At 39.5% G+C, this 20459-nt stretch overlaps 1 protein-coding gene across 2 annotated transcripts in view; it reads right to left on the reverse strand.

Moving 5' to 3' along the window:
- KDM4C (lysine demethylase 4C) overlaps window positions 1-11610 on the reverse strand; it is a 262110-nt gene extending 250500 nt beyond the window's left edge. For both annotated transcript variants that reach the window (XM_086480286.1, XM_086480285.1), the window contains exons 1-2: window positions 11467-11610; window positions 617-792 (exon numbers count right to left, since the gene is read on the reverse strand). In XM_086480286.1, the coding sequence (XP_086336412.1) occupies window positions 617-792; window positions 11467-11610 (320 nt within the window). The remainder of the gene's footprint in view (window positions 1-616; window positions 793-11466) is intronic.
- Window positions 11611-20459: the final 8849 nt, after the last annotated feature.

Below are 20459 nucleotides of genomic sequence, written 5' to 3' on the forward strand. Positions count from 1 at the left end.
CCTTCTATCACTTCCCTCTTCTAGGAATGCCAACCAATTTGAAACTTTTCAGTACAGTGCCTAGCCCTTAATATACCTTTCTTCCCTCCCTTAATATCCATCTTGCCATAATCAGAACATAGACATTTGCTATGTACAATTGTACAATAGTACGAATCTTAGATTAAAGCAAAAACTCCTGTGTGAGTTAAAAAAGATTTTGGGTTTTTTTCAGAATTACATGTTGATAGGCCATCCCAGTAGCTAGGGGGGGAAAAAAAAAAAAAAAAAAAAAAGAATTAAGTATTAAATATTATAGTTGTACTCAAAACTCAGGTATAAGTCTGAAATATCTTCATTATTTTCAACATTAGCATTTATTAGATCAGAAAGCAAAAAAGGTACACAGAAAGCATCAAGTTTTTCAGATGATTTCTTGCTGCCATGGTACCAAATGCTTTCAATAACAGAAATACAAACAAGATTCATATTGTGGTACCTTTCCACAACTTAAGACACGGGAAAACCTCTACTAAGTAAAAAAAATCAACAGTTGCCTAGCACAATTCAAAGAAGTCACAATACGGGAACAAATAAATATTTGTCTTTCTAAGCAAGACCCCCCCCATATACATACTTGTCACTGTTGGCCAGCTGCTTGAACTCCTTCACTGTCATCGGCTTTTTCTGAATGTTGTACTGTGTGAAAAGCCCTGACTGGCCAGTGACCATCTGCTGAATTGGAGCAGGAATCACCAAATCTTCAATATCATTGTAATGTTTTCTTGGCCTCCACTCCTTTGGTGGGATAACCTTTAAATTCAGAAATAAAAAACAGGACATCAAGAGGTTGTAAGGGTCGGTCCGAAAACAGCACTGTCTCAACCTTGTCATCAGGGATGTGGACAGTAAGGTACCCCAAAAGTTAGGCTAACATCTTGACAAAGTCTTCAGCGGCCTGCCCAAGAAGCAGTGGCTGATCCTGGGAATGGAATGTCAGGCTTGTGAGGTCATTATGCCCTGGACAGAGCAAACGTGAGAACTGAGCAACTCTCAGCAAACAGCAAAAGGATAAGAGATGCTGCTATCTGCTCCTCCCTTCTGGAAACCTTGTGAGGGGAGATAACAGCTGAAGGAGGGAGCCTTGCGGAAGCAAGACGGCTCTGTTTTGGCTAAAGAGTGCTGTGCCGTTCTCTGGTGCCAGGTATGAGCCTGAGAATGTTATCAAAAAACACAGATCAGCATCGATGGAGCCAAGAAGAGGCAGAGATGCAGAGGAGGAGCAAGGGGTGCTACTTGGCATAAAAAGGGGCTCCTCAGCACCCAAACTTTGGAACCTTTCCCCACCAAGGATCACGACGATCGTTAGCACCCACAGGACGCTGCCTGGACCTGGGACCATAGGGATGCCTTGGACCCACGGTGGTAGCTATCAATCTCCTTCCGCTTTTCACTTTACTTTCTCCTTTCCCTTCACCCTCTTTACCTATCGCACACCGCTTTACGGGCAAACAATAGTTTCACTGTTTGATTGAAGCAAACCCCTTTGGTGTGGTTGTCTGAATTTTCCACTTCGAGATCACAGCAAACCAACCATCATGAGTCCACCGAGTGGACCGTGACATTTTAAGTGGTGTCACAGACAGGATCCTGAGAGACAGAGGGGTGCAGGTTGTGTGTGGTCTGTAACAGGGGAAGGATGTTTCATTCCAGCCACACCTGGCCCTACACTCCAGAAGGGTGAGAGGTGTCCAGAAAGCAAGGGGGACAATTCAAATTTCCTGCACACCACACATGCCTAGGTGTAGTGCACTCCAAACTCAAGTTGAGGGCTCTGTCTGTCGAGATCAAGTAAAACATCTCTTAGTGCAAAAGGGGGAAACTGTTCTCACATAAAAGAGAGTTGTCTGCTCGGGAAAGTGAAGGGATAACCTTGTAGAAACTGTAAGTTGCCTCCCCGTGGTAGATTTTGGTCCCTTCAACCACTCAGGGAAAAGAAGGGCGAAGCAGCAGAAGCTGTGTGTGTGTAACTAAGTTTAGCATCCCTGAAGTGGGTTCAGTCCCTTCGTAACAAGAATGGCCAAAAATGTTGATAATCAAGAGCCTCCGTTAAGTGAAAAATTGAGACTCGTTCTATGCACTCCTACCAAAGCATGGGGCTTGACCCTCCCCACCCCGGGAAGACTGGGCTCAAGATAATTGGATAAACTTGCAGAGTGTAACAGACCGAGTGATTTCTTCACAGTATGAGGATACCTATCACAAGCCACTTTACAGGCAAACAATAAGTCTCACCGTCAGATTGTAGCAAACCCCTTTGGCGTGGTTGCCTTAATTTTGCACTTGAAGATCACAGCAAACCAACCATTACAAGTCCACTGAGTGGACAGTGACAGAGTTGCAAAACATTCGCGGCGGGGGGGGGGGGGGCACAGGGCAGATAAAATATCGAAAGAACCGGTCAAATATGCCCACATGATCAAATGAACACTTGCTTACCAGCTGTTTCACAACAACTGACCACGTAAGTACTCCTAGACAATGCAGAAATCATTTCAAAATGGGGACAGTATTACCTCAGTTCACAAGCAGCAACTCTCTATGCTACGGCAATTCAATCCTGTGCAATGTGCAAACATCCACATATATAATAACAGAAAAATATTTTATAATCAGAAAGCCTTATAACTCACAAACACTGCATACTCCATGATATAAAACTGTTATCCTCAATTTAAAGACTGATAGTCCCTTGTCCAAATGTTATTTGGTATCAACGGTATAACTATTTCTTACTGAAAAATAAAAAAATACAGCTATTTTAGAGAGCTTTAAACTTTACAATCTGTTTAACTTGCCATCAAACTGCAGGGTACAACTCTATTACAGTAAGAGTTTGCACTAATTTAGATATACTAGTTTTTATATTAACATGATTTAAACCTCATAATTACAGATTAAAGCTATATGAAGATTAATCAATTGTAAAGTTAACACTTTTATTTCAAATACCACAAAACTGCCCAAAGTATACAAAAACTCCTCAAAAGCTTCTAAAGTGTTAGCAATAAAGTCATTAGGAATTTCAAAAAAGCCTGTAGTCATACCAATGTCCTTTAACAGGCTGTGTAATTCTGAATATTCCTTGCATATACTATTTTATTTGAAAAGAGAAAACTCTCTAGATTTGAAATTACAACAGTTTTAGAACACAGCAACAGACATTTTTAATATATATTTTTGTTTTGGTTTTGAAAGTTTACTTCCCAAAGGCTCAATAGTATGTTCTTTGATCCACTCATTATATTTGTTCTTTTCTGTGGTGCTCAAATCAAATTTTCGCAAGCACTGGCCTGAAAACTTTTACAGTAACGTACAAAGTAGGACGGTTTTCATAAACATCCATCTACCACATGTGAGTTATGTTATTTGAATATTTAAATCACATTTTAGAGGCAGCCTTTACACTAGGCTAGCTAGGGTGTTCCTCTAACAAGAATTTCCGGATTCCACACAATATGGTCCATTAGCGATTTTGCTATTACATCACTCTAAGAAAGAAAAAAATTCTAAAAAATAATGATAGATCCTGAGATCATTTGCTACCTTTGGAAAACAACCACAAATTGGCAAACTGTAATGCTAACATACTCAAATAGTCCATCCCTCAAACAAATCTGATCAAGCTAGCAAGCACACATCAAAACAGAAACATGAAGCTGAAGAAAAAATATCAGATAGTAACATACTTCCATACCTAATGTTTTTATTTTAAACATACACAGGTGTTTTTATCCAGTATTTATACAGATGCAACTCCCTCTTTTCCTTCTCAGCTTCCATGGGACTTCAGTGGTAAAGGGACTACTTAGCAAGTTTCAGTGTTGTTTGCTTTTAGAGGAAAAAAAATAATTGAACCATCTCGCCATACTTCTTTCACACAATCTAAAATTATATGCACATCAACAAAACACAAAATGTTGGTTTGGAAGCAGAGAAGTCATGCATTCAGAATACATGCATAGTAATCAAACATGTGCACAGAAATTTCCATTTTCATTATTATTAAGCATGAACTTGTAGGTTTGGATCGAATATATGAATACTGAAAGCAAAATTTGCATTATATTATTTAATTCAAGGTCAGCGTGTTTTAGTAAAAATATTTTTGTGAATACAGGTTCAAAATATTCCCTTCCACTAGCTGGAGCATGTTTATTACTGGTTAGAGAAGTGAATTCCGTGGAGACTGATATGCTAAGCATCATTTTAAAGGAAAATATAATACAGTCCCTGCCCCAAAGAAACTGCATTTTCTAACAAAGGTCAGGGCAAGAGCTTCAAAGTCAGGCAAGTTAGGTTCATTCCATGGAAGCAACCTAGATCAAATTCATCAGCCAAGCTGTTCAATTCTCAAATATGAAAAAGGAAAAACCTATGGCAAGGCCTTCTCATTTCTGTATCTATACATATCGCAAACACTCTAAGCATACTAACACTGCCTAGTGTTATTTAGCATGGAATATATGCAGTTTTACATAGGGATGTCTTAGTTATACCACTTAGTCCCCTCCATGAAGGCTCACTAGTACAACTGAGGTTATTCCAAAGTCCTATCAACACACAAATTTCTGTTAAATCCTCTTTCATATACTGGTAATTTGTTCTACATTTGATTCTGAATGGCACTGGCTACTAATTCTATGTAGCTACTTTGGCCCCAACTCTTCTGAAAATAGTTTTTCTTGTACCTGCCAACATCTGTTTTCAGTATCATGTTCCAAAATTACTTTCCTCTTGCCAATGTGACTGCAAATTACTTCAACTATTTTGCTGTATATAAATGCAGTTTGACTCTCCAAAACACTTCTTATCCAAGTAAAGAGCAACTAATCTATTAGTGTGCCTTGTTTTTCATTTGTTCTATTGCTTTCATTCCTTGTTTTCCTTTCTAAGTATGGGATCCTCTGTAACAGTAAGACTAACATACATTATATATGCTTAGAGCTCATTCCAGACTTTCAAAATCCCAATGGAAATTTTTTAGCCAATTTGCTCCAGGGATGCCACAGTGTATTATCTGCTCTAGAAATGGTTTAACATTGTTTGTCTAGTACCTTAACCATTTGTTTCATGCATAGCATTAAGAACTTTTTTATTTTTTTTATTCCCTGCATTCCCCATGCCCATATGTGCAAGCCTTATAGCAATTTTATCCCCCTTTATACATCCATATTCTTCCACACAGGTAAAAGATCTTCTCCCCTTACACTCTCACATTTAACCTAAAGTGTTTGTTACGCCTATCTGCTTATGACCTCTGTTTAAAGGTTAAACTACTGTTTCCACATATGCATATAGCTCCTCTGGTAGCCTCTACTCTCTTTGCATTTGTACTTGAGTCTGTACATCCTAGACTGAATACAAATGAGGGCCTCTATAAGTTCTTTTTTATTACTATCAAAACAGGATAAAACATTTTATTCTTGTTATTTTAAATCAGATTTCCAAAATACAGATAACTTTTGCAGTATGAATTATTGACTTGATAAGATTTGTCTTAAAAATACTTATAGTTGGTTTACTGTTTATACATAAATAGAATTTTGGAGATATATCAAAAAATAGTGAAAATCAGAATACAGAAAGTCTCAAGACAACAGCGTAATATGTAGCAACTCACCAACAGGCTGAAAACAGATACAGATGCTTCAACTGCTATTCTAGTACCAAGCAGAAAAAGGGGAAAGCAGACCTACACAGTACGGTTAGAAGGGCCCTTCCTTGGTCACAGTAAAGCTGAAACACGACTAATATAATTAATCATTTTTTTAAAGTTTTGTTATGCTTTCTTGCATCGTAGACATTATTCCAGGTGCTCTGTAAACCCAGGCCAGCAGATATCCCACATATATATAAACACAGACACAAAAAAATATTTTTGTGCTCCTGGGACAATCACATTTTAATAACTTGTACATGGAGAGGAGCTTCCCAAATGGTTTTGAAATGTGATAAATGGAATGGGAATTAAATCCTAGGTCCACGGCCAAAAAATGGATATACACAAATTTTCAATCATACAAGCACAGGGACATTAACTTCAAACAAGGCAAATTATCCTATGCAAAATATCACAAATCCCTGACTACATATCCAAATTCTGCCCTTATTCATTTTAGTGATTTCAACAGAAACAGCATGAAACTCCAAATGCTATGAGAGTGGCGACAACATCTGTAAATCAAATCTTTAAGACCGCTAATTTCTTGCATCTTAGTTGCACATATGTGTACAATTTGAGAGAACAGTAATTTGTAACAAAACGTTCCCATCCCTGCTACCTGATAATGAGATCTAACGATCACCTCATTGAGATGATGTTAATCAGAGAGCCAGAAAAAAATTAACATTTTCTTTTTTGAAAAAAATTATATAGCCCACGTAAAATTACAAAATAGCTATAGTTTGATAACAGCAACAGTGAAAGATTCATCCTTAAGGAAGCAGCTCATGATCTCATCAGGAAAGAAAGTAGTTCCATTTGTATTTAATTACATTTTTAAAAGTAGTAAAATGTTGCTTGAAAATTTAAAAATACAGGCGAAGCAGTGTTAACTAGGGATATGCATTTAAGATTTACTACCCAATTCTCATACTAACCCTGAAAGCTGTCGTATCTCTGAAGCATATTGATTGTCACTTAAATTACTAGAACGGACTCCCCACTCATTTTCAACCCAGTTATGGGATTCTAACCTAGATCATTACACCATGGTGAATAAAAAAAGACCACAACCTAACCTCTGTTCCCCTGTTGTCATGATCACCATTTTACAGATTGATTTTTCACTAGATTAAAGTAAATTAAATGCAGTACATGCCTGCATCCATTCCACAGCCAACATCTGCATTACACACTCTAAAAAGCTGAAAGGCCTGGTAGATATGACTGTTGTAGTGGTCTGACCCTGGCTGGACACCAGCTGCCCAACAAAGCCACTCTGTCATTCCCCCTCCTCAGCTGGACAGGGGAGAGCAAGTACAATAAAAGGTTCATGGGTTGAGAAAAGGACATGGAGATCACCGTTCAATTACCGTTACGGGCAAAACAGACCTGACTTGGGGAAATTAATTTAATTTCTTACCAACCAAATGAGAGAAGGGTAATGAGAAATAAAAACAAATCTTAAAAACACCTTCCCCCCACCCCTCCCTTCTTCCCAGGCTTAACTTCGCTTCAAATTTTCTCTACCTCCTCCCCACCAAGCAGCACAGGGGGACCAGAACTGGGGTTGAGGTCAGTTCATCACACATTGTTTCTGCCACTCCTTCCTCCTCAGGGGAGACTCCTCACACTCTTCCCCTGCTCCAATGTGAGGTCCCCCCCACAGCAGACAGTCCTCCATGACTTCTCCAGCGTGAGTCCTTCCCATGGGCTGCAGTTCTTCATGAACTGCTCCAGTGTCAGTCGCTTCCCTGCGGTGCAGTCCTTCAGAAACCGACTGCTCCAGCATGACACGCGACAGGGTCACAAGCCCTGCCAGCAAACCTGCTCCAGCATGGGCTCCTCTGTTTCCATGGATCCACAAGTCCTGCCAGGAGCCTGTTCCAGCACAGGCTTCCCACAGAGTCAGAGCCTCCTTCAAGCATCCATCTGCTCTGATGCGGGGTCCTCCACAGACTGCAGGCAGACATTCACTCCACCATGGATCTCCGTGGGCTGCAGGTGGACAGCCTGCCTCACCATGGTCTTCACCACAGGTTGCAGGGGATTCACTGCTCCAGCGCCTGGAGCACCTCCTCCTCCTCTTTCTCCACTGATCTTCGTGTCAAATTGTTTCTTTCATGTATTCTCTCTCAGGCTGCAATTGCTCCTGTGCAGCAACTTGTTCAGCACAACAGAGGTGCTACCACTGTCGCTGATGGGCTCAGCCTTGGCCAGCAGCGGGTCCATCTTAGAGCCGTCTGGCATTGGCTGTGTCGGACAGAAGCCACCCCTGTAGCCCCCCCGCTACCAAAACCTTGCCACGCAAACCCAATACAAACCAGTATTTTTAAAAAGTCAGTTTCACATATTCCTAAAAACATACCCACTACTTTGGCCCACTACAATGCTCCTTTAAGGTGTTTCACCTTCAAAACAAATCTGCCCTGGTTTGGGCTAAACCAGAACTAATTCTGGTTTAGTGCTTTAACTTTTCAGTTAAGTCTCCTCTAACTAACAGCACTTTCTGAAACAGCAGCATGTTTTTCCAGACAGTGACTGCTCCTAGCAGTGATAAGGCCTGATGTTTATAGTTCGTACCAAGGAATGGTGTGCAGTGAGGCCCTTGCTTATAGTTGTTCTTATAGCGACCAAGGTCACTGCTGAATCTTGTACTGCGTGTTGGGGTACTGAGAGTGAAAACGGTCACAAGCACGAAAAAGGTCACACCTGCAGGGAGGAGTGAACCGGACAGGTGACCCAAACCTGTCCCACAGAGTATTCCATCCCACATATGTCATATTCAGTATAAAGCTGAGAGATCACGAGGGTCTCTCTCTCTTCTTCCATGGCCGATATCTGAGGAGGATGCTGTCTGTTCTTCTGTCGTCGATCCCAATCCGTGCATCCCTGAATCCAGTGCCTGAGTCCAGCTCCTGCATCCTGTCCCTGTCTGCTGCCGAGTCCAGCCTGGGACTGCCCCAGTGCCAGCCCTGCAGCGTGGTGGGGACGTATCGTCACCAGGGTGGGGGGAGTTGGGTTCAGTATTGGTTTCGTATCTGTTTGTATCTATTTGTACATATTGTATGTATTTCATTATTTCCTTATTCTTATCTTTTCTTTTATTATTACTGTTTCATTAAAGCTGTTCTAGTTTTCTTTTCCAAAGTCTCTCTCCCTTGCTCTCTCTCCTTTTCCCTTTTGAGAGGGGAGAGGGGTTAACAGAGAGCATCCATCATTTGCTAGGGGCCGGCCCAGCCTCAACCCGAGACAAAAATCTTTCAACAGGTAACGAAGTTTACATACTAAAATTAAGTGCCACTCTTTTTAAAATGACAGCATTAGTATATTTTACTGATATTATGTTACCTTTGCCTTTCAGTAACAAGTGAATATTCAGATCATACACATTTCATATATACAACAACTATTCTCATGGTTACTGCAGAAAATTAGGTCTATCCAGACTCTTCAAAAAGCATCTCTTTTCAGTAAGGATATGAAGACAACAGCAATATTGCAGAAATTTTAAATTATACAACAAAGGCAAAACTGTTTCACATTCTTTCCTAATGTTACTATGTCCGTTCCTCTCCTCGGGACATCCTCAATGACTCTGCCTTTTTCTCTACACTGACTGCACATGGAGGTTTAATTGCTGTATGGCAGGAAAGAAACCAGAACCAGAATCAAGATAAGGAAACAAAACAGAAGAATGATTGAAGCCATATTCATATCTCAAAAAATCTTAAGAATATTTACAATAAGACAAATTCATTACCCTTTTACACTTTCTACTGGCTGAAATTTTGCACCCAAGAATGCCAAGACACAGAAATGACTAGTACACTGGGCTCAAACCATAACATATTTCAGTCCACAGTTAATTGTTAGTACACCAGCAGCCTCAGAGGAGCACTTAGCACCATATATCAGGAAGCCACTGACCAGTCTGCCCAGCTGCTTCAATTCCTGGCAGAAAAGAAGCAGCACCCAAAAAACTAACAGCAAGTAACTGAAGCTCTTAGTTATTATCAGTGTCTCAGAAATAAGAACAGAGGTTTGCATAGGCTTTTTAAGGATTTGACTATACACCTCCTGAGAATTGTCAAAGAGGTAAATAGATACATAGTTTTTAAAGGAAATTTAAATATTAAGAAGCTTCTGGTTTTGAATACTACCGAATGAAAAGATTAGTTGTGGTCTAGGACAGACATAGCCATGAATGACAAAAAGCATATAACGAATGCACAGTTCTTAAACAAAACTAGTTCACTTTTTGTTCGTTTTTTTTTTTCCCCAAACATATTACACACTAATCCAGGCTCACATAATAGCTTTCTCATATAGCCAGAGAAGGCAAGGATTACAATTTATGCATACATGTCTTTGTTTTATAAACAACATATCAAAGCAAGCATGCACGTCATATAAGAATAAACAAATTTAAATAGAAGAAAATCAGTATTATCTCAGTGGCTGGTCACAAGGCACTTTCTATTTCTTTGGCTAGATTCCCATGAAACAGATTACCAACAGTTGAAATAAATATTTATATAAACGACATGAAAATAAGTTGTTGGTTTTTTTAATGTGGAGTCCATGAACATAAACCATATAATGATACATAGCTAGGATCTCCTGCTCACATACATGTTCATGGTGTAAATCTGTGGAGCAACAGAAGTCATTTGCTGTTAAGTCTACTGTTCAAGCGGATAGTACTGCAACAATTCATCCCCACACAAACAGGTTCCATAATACAGTTGAATACGTGAAAAAAATCAGCTCAGGCTTTCCTCTATTGTCTATCACATTTCTATTCCTCCTTGCAGAGAAGAGTTTGAAAGTATGACCTACATGTACTCTACCCTCAGAAATCACAAAGCAAGTAAACTACATGGTTTTCAAAGTGCAAGGCTTTGTTTTCGTTTGTTTTACAGGAAGCAGAGAGGAGGGAACGGGCAGGGTGAAACCAAGAATTGCAGGGTTTGTTTCTGTTCTCTCAATTTTTAAATGTCTTGACTTTGCAACATTAGCTTAAAACCCCAATGATGAAGCCAGATACTCCCACTGACTACTTAAAATATCTAAGGTAAGATTTCTAGACCTGCACTGTGTCCTGCTGGTCTGCAAAGTGGCAAAACAGATACAGGATGAATACTCACATGACGTAACAGTAAATTACATCAGACTTAATCTCTGACAAGCACTCTTCATTAGTGGAGGAACACCTGCTGTAAAATCCTGGATATAGCATTGTTCAAAGGGCAATATAGTAGTTGTTAGTGTACCTCCAATTGTCATTTACAAAAAGATAACACAATCACAATTAAAAAGCAAACTATTCAAATAGTGCCTCTCATACACCCATTGACTGTAGTGAGATTATTTGCTCCACTGAAGTTATGCACAACCCCAAAAGATCGAGTTCAACATCTACTAGATCAGGACTTTTCAATTTACACTATGAATTTCCTGGTTTGTTCCGATTTGCCAAAAACTAGTTTAAATCCACCTTAAATCTTTTGCTATTGTAAACATGGAAACAATTGACGGTTAGAGAGAAAACAGTATACATCATTTTCATTAGTCTGCATGAAACATTAGAGATACCAGAAAGCTGCTTCTTAAAACAGTAACAGATCAGTATCTATTAATTGAAAATCATTTGGAAAAAATGTTAAATACTGAAAAGGTCAGATTTGCAATCAGCAAAACACAAACACTGGGAAAAGAGGTATTAGGAACAATCTCCCTTCTACATTATAGATGTTTACCTTTGCAACTCCAGCCCTATGAGCACCTTGTGATTCCATGTATGCTACGTATTTGTTGAACTCCCTGAATTCATCCATCGAAGGCCTAAAAGTCATGATTTTGCAGCTTGGGTTTGGAGGAATATCTGAGACGACAGCAGCCATTATGGTTCACTTTCAATCCACCTTTAAAAAAATATAAAAGAAAATAACGTACACTGAAGAAAATAATCTGTAAAACAGATTCTGATATTCAACTCACATGTTTCAAACAGGAAAAAAGCTTCTGAAATCCTCTGCCCATGCTAGTACAAAAGGCACAAAACAAATGTTTACTTTTTCTCTTTACTCCTTTAAGAATACTCAGTCCTCACCCAGCATGAACACTATCATGAGTGACATTTACACAGTCCAGTCCATACCTATTTTTATGGCATGTTTTCTCAAGCTAACCTTTAACATCATACTAGCAACTTCCTGTGTCAATCCATCTGCAGATTGTTGTATCTCTGTCTTCTAGAGTAATGAAGCTACACATGTAATAAAATATCACTGTTCCCACTCAGTATACAGAGAAAACTGATTACTCACTTCCCAAACACAGAGAAAGACCACCCAGATTTCCTAACTCCCACATCACCAGTTTAACAGCAGGACTGTATCACCCCTCGTTCTCCAAAACCTCTTCAACAGAAAAAAGCATGCAAATGATACACATAAAGACAATCAGTGTCTCCTCTTATTTCCATTTCTACATTGAGGGTGGCTAAAAATAAAGTCATATTTCTGTTTCATACCAAGATACAGCACTCATGAAAGGACTGATCTTTAGGCAACCTACAGATACATTTTAGCTTCAGTAGGTGTTGCAATTTCCAGCTACACATCATCACATGCCATCTATTGTTCACAAAATTCTTCCTTAACGTTACAAAAAAGCTCATCCCAGAATACAGATAACTCAATTGTGACTAGCTTTCTAGTGGTTTTACTTTCCTGAGCATTTCTCATTTTCTCCATCTGCAAAATGCATGCAACCATGGTTTTTCTGCCACACACTCTCACTGTAAGTTTTGCTTGTATATCAGCCACTAACTTCATTAGCTTCATGTCCCTTCTAGCTTGGTATGAATCACTGCATAAGAAAGCTGTACATGGAAGATGCCTTTATGTCTTTCCACGTTTCACTCTCCTACTGGTATTCCAACATATAGCCTGCTTTTTGTGTCCCTATTTTTCCTCTCATTTTGCCTCCCCACTTCACCCAGGACACCAATCTCCAATCTTAGCACTTAATTAGATTTCTTTTTCCACACTCCCACCTTCAACAGTATCCCATTCCCCTCCCTACACTACTTTCCATCCCTGTTTGAAATGAAATTAACTAAACTGCTGCAACTCTCCCATTCTGAAAATCAGCACCACATTAATTTGGGGGTATTTTCACACGTAAATTATCCAGTCCATATAGGCAAACACACCTCAACATGTACCAGTGGGATAACTTCCCTCAGCAGTAAACAGCTGGCTTGTATACAATACAACCTTGTCCTGCTTTGAGCTAAACCAGAACTAATTCTGTTCAGTTATTTTCCTTTCAGCTAAGTCTCTTCTAAGGAACTGCACTTTCTGAAATCAACAGAATGTTCTTCCAGACAGTGACTATTTCTAGTAGCAGTAACTTTTGATGTTTATAGTTAGTACCAGGGAAAGGTACGCAGAAAGGTTCTTCCTTATACTCACTCCTATAGCAACCCAGGTCACTGCTAAATCTTGTACTCTGTGTTGGGGCGCCAGAAGTGAAAAGGGTCACAAGCACGTAAAAAGTTTGCACCTGCAGGGAGGAGCAAACTGGACAGGTGACCCAAAACTGACCAACAGAGTGTTCCATCCCATATACGTCATATGCAGTATAAAGCTGAGGGATCACGAGGGTCAAGCCCTCTTCTTCAGTGGCCAACATCCAAGGAGAACTCTGTCCGTTCTGCTGCTTGTGATCCCAATCCGTGCATCCCTGAATCCAGTGCCTGACTCCAGCTCCTGCATCCAGTCCCTGTCTGCTGCGGAGTCCAGCCTGGGACTACCCCAGCGCCAAACAGCCCTGCAGTGTCACTGGTGATGTATGGTCATCAGGGTGGGGGGAGATGGGTTCAGTATTGATTTTGTATATATTTCATTATTTTATTATCTGTTTCTTTTATTGTTATTGTTTCATTAAAGCTGTTTTAGTTTTCTTTTCCAACACGTATGTCTCTCTCCCCTGTTCTCTCTCCCTTTCCCTTCTGGGAGGGGAGAGGGGTTAATAGAGAGCATCTGCCATTTGTTAGTGGCCGGCTCAGCCTCAACCCTTGACAAACCTTCATTTATTGCCATCCATTACAGTTCCATGTATAATCTTGCTACAACGACCAGTCCCAGGAAAATGAAACTTGGATTTACGACCGAAGGTGACACTATGATTTCCTTCACTGCCAAGTGTAATAGACAGTATTTACTATTTATAATGTTTCACTGACAGTAAAGTGACACCAGAGATATAATCAAACAGGATTATTTGATTTCTCTGTATGAAAATCAGCTTTCATGCCTTTGCCTTTAGATGTATTAAATATATTAAATAAGCATATACATCAGTGAAATACACATACACCCCTAAAAAACCACCTCTCTGCTATTTCTTCATTGGGAAAATATTTAATAGTCCTTTATTATTCATCACTTCACATCTTTCAGTCCATTTACTGTATAAAAGATACCCAGCAGGCAGCATTTATTTCATCATAGCATACAGATTAACATTCTTCCCTCAACTCTTCCAGTATTGTCTAACATTGTAAGTGCAGCTCGGGGGGGCTTTGCCGGGGGGGGGGGGGGGGGGAATTACTTCCTTCAGCACCCACTTGTGAATTTGTCTTTTACACCATTGATATTCTTTTCTTTAGTGGATAGAGAGGAACTTTTCAGAAGTGTTTTATCCACTGACCTGCCTAGTACCAAGTCCAGCGTTCCCAAGTCAAGTATTCCTAAAGCACTAACTTTAACAGAGAGGAGCATGCTGCAACACACAATACTTGGAATTATGAATATAATAATTAACCAATACCTGAATTGTCATCTCACTACTTCAGCATGTCTCAGACATGTAATTTTATCTAAGCCAAATCAGAGCAACTATTTCTGCTTAATTCAATGCAGTATTTGTAGAAAATACAAACTTGGAGGAACAGCTGATACACCAGAGGGTTGGGCTGACATACAGAGAGACCTTGACAGGCTGGTGAAATGGGCTGACAGGAACCTCGTGAAGCTCAATAAGGGGAAGTGCAAAGTGCTGCACCTGGTGAGGAACAGCCCCGGGCATATGGGGTACATGGGGGCTGGCAGGCTGGAAAGCAGCTTTGCAGAAAAAGCCTTTGGGGTATTTGGGTAACACCAAGGTGAACACAAGCCAGCAATGTGCCCATGCAGGAAAGTTCGCTAACAGCAACCTGGGCTACATTAGGAGGAATGCTGCCAGTAGGTCAAGGAGGTAATCCTCCCTTTTAACTCAGCACCATTAAAGCCACATCTGGAGTGCTGTGCCCAGTTCTGGGCTCCTCAGTAAACAAGATCTCTATATCTGTATAGAGATGCTGGAAGAGAGCCCAGCAGAAGGCCACTAAGATGACAAAGGGACTGAAGCATCTCTCTCATGAAGGAAGGCAGAGAGAGCTGAGACAGTTCAGCCTAAAGAAGAGAAGGCTCTTATCTATATGTATAAACACCTAACAGGGTGGAGTGAAGAAGAAGACAGGCTTTTTTTAGTGGTGCCCAGTCACAAGACAAGTGGCAATGGGCACATCTGAAACAGAGGAAATTCCATCTGAACATCAGGAAACTCTTTCTCACCGTGAGCATGATCAAACACTGGAACAGGTAGCTCAAAGAGGTTGCAGAGTCTCCATCCTGGGAGATATTCAAAGCCCCACCAGACACAGTGCTGATCAACCTGCTCTAGCTGACCCTCCTTGAGCAGTGGGTTTGGACTACATGTTCTCGAGAGGCCCCTTCCAACCTCAGCAAGTCTGTGATCCTGTGATCTTATCCTTGTGTGGATATAAAAACAATGGAGCCAGACTCTTCCCAGTGATGCCCAGTGACAGTGTAAGTAGCAACGGGCACAAACCAAAATACATTAAAATCTGCTTAAACATAATAAAAAACTTAGCACGAGGGTGATCCAATACTGGAATGGGTTGCCCAGAGAGGTTGTGAAGTGTCCATCCTTGACAATATTCAAAAGGCAGTTCAACACTGCCTGAGCAATTCACTGCAGCTGAGCTTGCTTTGTTGAGGTAGATTGGAACGGACAATCTTCAGAGGTCCCTTCCAACCTCCACAGTTCTGATTCTGAGCTATTCCTACCTACTGCTGTAAGTTACACGCTGCAGCTGCACAGCTGAACACACAAAGCCAAAGCTGCAGGTACAAATTAGTATTAATTATGCCAACTCATGCATGTGCACAGTGCCAGACATCACCTACCTCACCTTCCACTACATCACAGATGAAGCCCATTTCCAAAAGCATTTATATAAATCAGTTTACCAATTAATCAGTTTCTATATAAATGCATTAAAAGAAACCATTTATATAGAAGGCCAGTTTCAAACGTAAATCTACTATCAACCTTTTTACCCTAGCTTTCTCTATGGGCACAAAACACACGCAAGCACAATGCCTGTACATACTCCTACAAACCTGAGGCTCTGTCTTCCATAAGTTTTGCAACAAATTTGTCTAAGTTAAAGGGGTACAAATCTGAAAGATAACTGATTTCCTACATTCCTTACGAAAAGGGGTAAGGAGACAAAAAAATGCCATATTTAAGTGCTTCAGCTATGAGAAAAATTGCAGGATTATTTTGGCCAGTGTCCGATTTGAAGCAACGGGCAAAACAAACTAATTCTTGCAGAAATTAGTATGATAAAAATTTCTTTCAACCCAGACATGTCACCAAACATCTGTTTTAATACTTGAGCTGCCTTAAAAACAGTAATGTACCAAACAAACTGAATATACACTAGCACTTAGCCACAACAAAGAAATTTGATTTAAGGATTTTTAATCAAACCACTAAAGGGTGATTAATACATGCTAACTTGCACAATCGCGCATGTCAACATGTTTGCCTGCCTGCTAGATTCCTACAATGCTGTTTGCAGAACATCACAAAGTAAAGATACTAACTAGATTACTTTTCTGCCTCTCGAACCAAGACAAGGCTCAAGCATATAACTGAATTGTACTGTGATGGACCTGAACCTGTATCACAAGCAGAATTAGTAACTTTCAATGAATCATGAAGACATGTGTATAGCATTGGAAAGGCAGAATTTTTGCCCAGCTTCACTGGAGTGTGAAAAATACAAATCCTTTCTTTCATAGGGTCTTTTTTCTGCCTGCTTCCATGCATCTTAGGGTCTAGTTCCCTATTAAATGATGACACAGGCCAACCAGCTCTGTTACTTTTGGTGGAAACAAACTGTCTGATCAATGCTTCTGTGTTACACTTCTTCCTCAGCAAAAGACATCATCTCATTAACTTACCGGGTAAAACAGCTCTTTGATAAGCACAATGTTTGTAAGGCACTCCTTGAGCAGATTCTACCATATAACCTCCACGGTTTAGGAGGCAGAAAGATCATAAAGACTATGCAGTACTTGCTATGCCAGAAGTCCATATACTACATATTAGATGATGCTGTTCATTTTATGATTTCTTAGTAATTTAACACCTTTACAGCTATGACCTATCAGTTGAGACTTCTTAAATTGATTTTACAATTTTATTATTGCAGTAATGTTCATTACAAATGTCAATCTAGAACAGTAAGCACCAGTGCTGAGTTACAGGGTTTAAATTTACCACAAAAAACAAGGCTGTGCTACAAATCAATCAGAAAATGTTGGCCTTCCAATTAAATTCTATTAACTTCTAACACAGTACATAATTCTCTGAAGGACTTTGTAGAATTCAAGAGCCCTACAAACTTTCTCCCACCAATTCCTACTTTTGCTCTTTCTCTCACATGCAAAAATTCAGTTATACCCTACCAAATCATGAAAACAAGACAGCATAAAATAAAGTATACATATAAATACAGTATAAGAGTTAGGAGCCCTTCAAATGTTCTTTTGCAGACAAGAACGTAACTACTAAAATGCCATTCTAAAGTAAAACCCACACTGCAATCACACTATCACTGTCTTAATTATTCCACTTAGGTGTATACATAACTACCTATTTAGTAATATTACAGAGCTGTACAAGCTGAAAAATACAACTTCCACTTTTTTTATTCACTACTGCACAATAAAAACGTGCAAGACATTAGTAAATACAAAGAAACAAGGGCAGTATATCCATTTAGGCACACATTATAACATAGAAAGACAAGTAACATATATACGGGTATTTTTTACAGTTATTTTAAATCCTTAATATCTACATTCTAATCTGCCATTTTCTATCCCCCTTGCAAGACAGTACCACATGTTGACAACATTGCCCCTGACTATCTGGAAAAGCAGATAGTAATGTGAATAAACGAGAAGACATACTCCACTCAAATTAGCATGCATTAGTACTTTGTGTAACACTGAAAGAAAGAAGCTTTCTAGCTAGTCATGGGAAAGCTTTAGTCAAACAAGCTCAAGCTATGAGCTTGATCCAATAAACCCCAAAGCCTGCCCATAAAGCTTGAATCACACGGTGACCAAGTAGTTTGCCTAGGTCTTGAAACATGTCTGATAAAACAGCACAAAATTTAGATAAAATGCAAGCCTGTAACTTGTCCAAAGTTGCCAGCTAAAGAGACAATAGCTGGGTTAAAGAAACTGATCCTCCTTTTAAAAAGTTTAGAGACACTGTCAGGCCTTGTCAAAAGACCTTCGAATGATCAGCCAGGAGTATATTAATGCTACATTTGTCTTAACACTACAGAAGTGGAAACGTGAGGTCAGCAAAGTTTAATCATCAACATCTATGTCAGTATGAGGCCTTAGAAACCAAATGAACCTAATTCAAAATGTCAAAGTACAACACTAGGAAAGCTCATTCTATTCATAGCCCATTATTATTAATTAAAATCTCATTACTGCTGCCATCACTTACATATTCCAAGATGCAAATGCATTTCACCAGTTACGATGACAGCAGGAAGTACTTTTTAAACAAATCCTGTAATCTTGAAACTGCCTAGCTTGTAAATTTTCAATTTAAAAAAACAAGACAGAGCATTCACATTACAAAGTATTAGCCACTATTTTTCAGGACTCATTCAATAAAAACACTTTATTGTCAAAACTTGAGGAAAACTGATTTTTCTTTTTGACTAACCTCCTAATTGCAGAGTCTGTTTTGCAAAAATGTAAGAAGTTTGTAAAACCAGCTCTGCAAGGGCTGGAAAGAAAACAAGCAGCAGAAAACCAGGTGTTAATCTACAATAGCCTAAGCAGCAATCTTGTTTACAACGTAAGTAAAAACTCCACAAGCTCACTCAGTAATTTATTTTTATCAAAGATATGGGTAGATTTACTTCTGCATTTTCCTACATAATTTTTAAAAAGTTCTTAGCACAATCTGTTGGCAGATACCATCTAACTCCCTGTATTGTTTGGCAAAGCAAATTCAAAGATGTAAGATACTGCAGTAGTGCACAGCCCCTGACTAGCAACAGGAATGACTTTCAGAAAATTAGAAACATAAAAGCATAGTTTGCACGTCCAACTATCATTGAGCATGCAAACAGTTAATTCCCAATGTAATTTGGTTTTGCATACTTATGTTTGAATTGTTCCTTTAAGTGTGCACGCAAATTATGTCAGCCTAGTTTATGTATCTGGCTTAGAAAAAGATCCTATTTATCAGGAATTCCAAATCTATATTTATGTTATTTGATCGTATTAACTGTTAAATGTATGGGCTACAATTATAAGCTAAATGTCATGGTTAGGTATGTATTCATCAGACATCCCACAGTCATCAGGAACAATCAATTAACTTTAAAAATGTTAGGAGTATTAAAGCATTTAATCAATTATAAAAACTTAAATTTGGGTGTAGTCCTCACAGAGATCGGAAAGCAGTTTGGCCTAGAACTCAGTTTTTAAAAAGCTAATTTACAAGCACCTAAAAGTTCAGAAAAATACTCATTGCTAACGCAGCCCATAATATTGCTGGGGATACAAATACCAGGTGGTGGATGTGAACTGCTTCCTGATGAAGCACTTTTAAACAGTTCTGCCAGGTCTGTCAATTCTGCCAATAAGCGTTTCTCAGAAACCCTCCCTAACTATATATGACACTATTAACTGCCTTTACGGATCTCCTCCCAAAACATACCCTTATACCCTGGATTTCACAACTCTTCACATCAAAACACACATATTCTTTTCAGGGATATGCTACAGTAACAGTGACAGTATTTTTCACAATCCACCACTATATGGCAAATCCTTCATCAGACGCAGAACAAGGACAGGACAAAAAAAAACCCAAACAAACAAAAAAAAACCCCACACACCAAACTGCAAATGAGTCTCTATAACCTGAGAAATAGAAAGATGTACTCTTCCCCCTTAAAGTTGCTTATGGCACACCTGAAACTATATTTCTGCACCTGTGATATGGTCTAGCTACTATTAACCTCCACACTTCCTCTCTCAAAAGATTCTGTAATTGAAAGATGTCATGCAATTCCCCTGCCCTTACACCTTGTTCTATATTACCACAGACCCAACACATAGCAGCCAGGGAAGATTTCTGCACATCTTGTCTTTCTGCTGTTGGGACTGAAAGCAAGCACACTGAAGTGAACCACATGACGAAAAAGCACACGCACAGCATAGTCATATTGCGCTTCTGTGGTCTGCTACAATGCTCACAGCAGTAGAGAAAGCATCATTTGCTCAGCTTGCATGACCAAAAGCCTCCTCACTCCGAACTGACCACAGACCACTGAAATGGCATA

Source organism: Leptosomus discolor, chromosome Z (genome assembly GCF_034619465.1).
Source record: "Leptosomus discolor isolate bLepDis1 chromosome Z, bLepDis1.hap2, whole genome shotgun sequence".
Taxonomy (NCBI): Eukaryota; Metazoa; Chordata; class Aves; order Leptosomiformes; family Leptosomidae; genus Leptosomus; species Leptosomus discolor.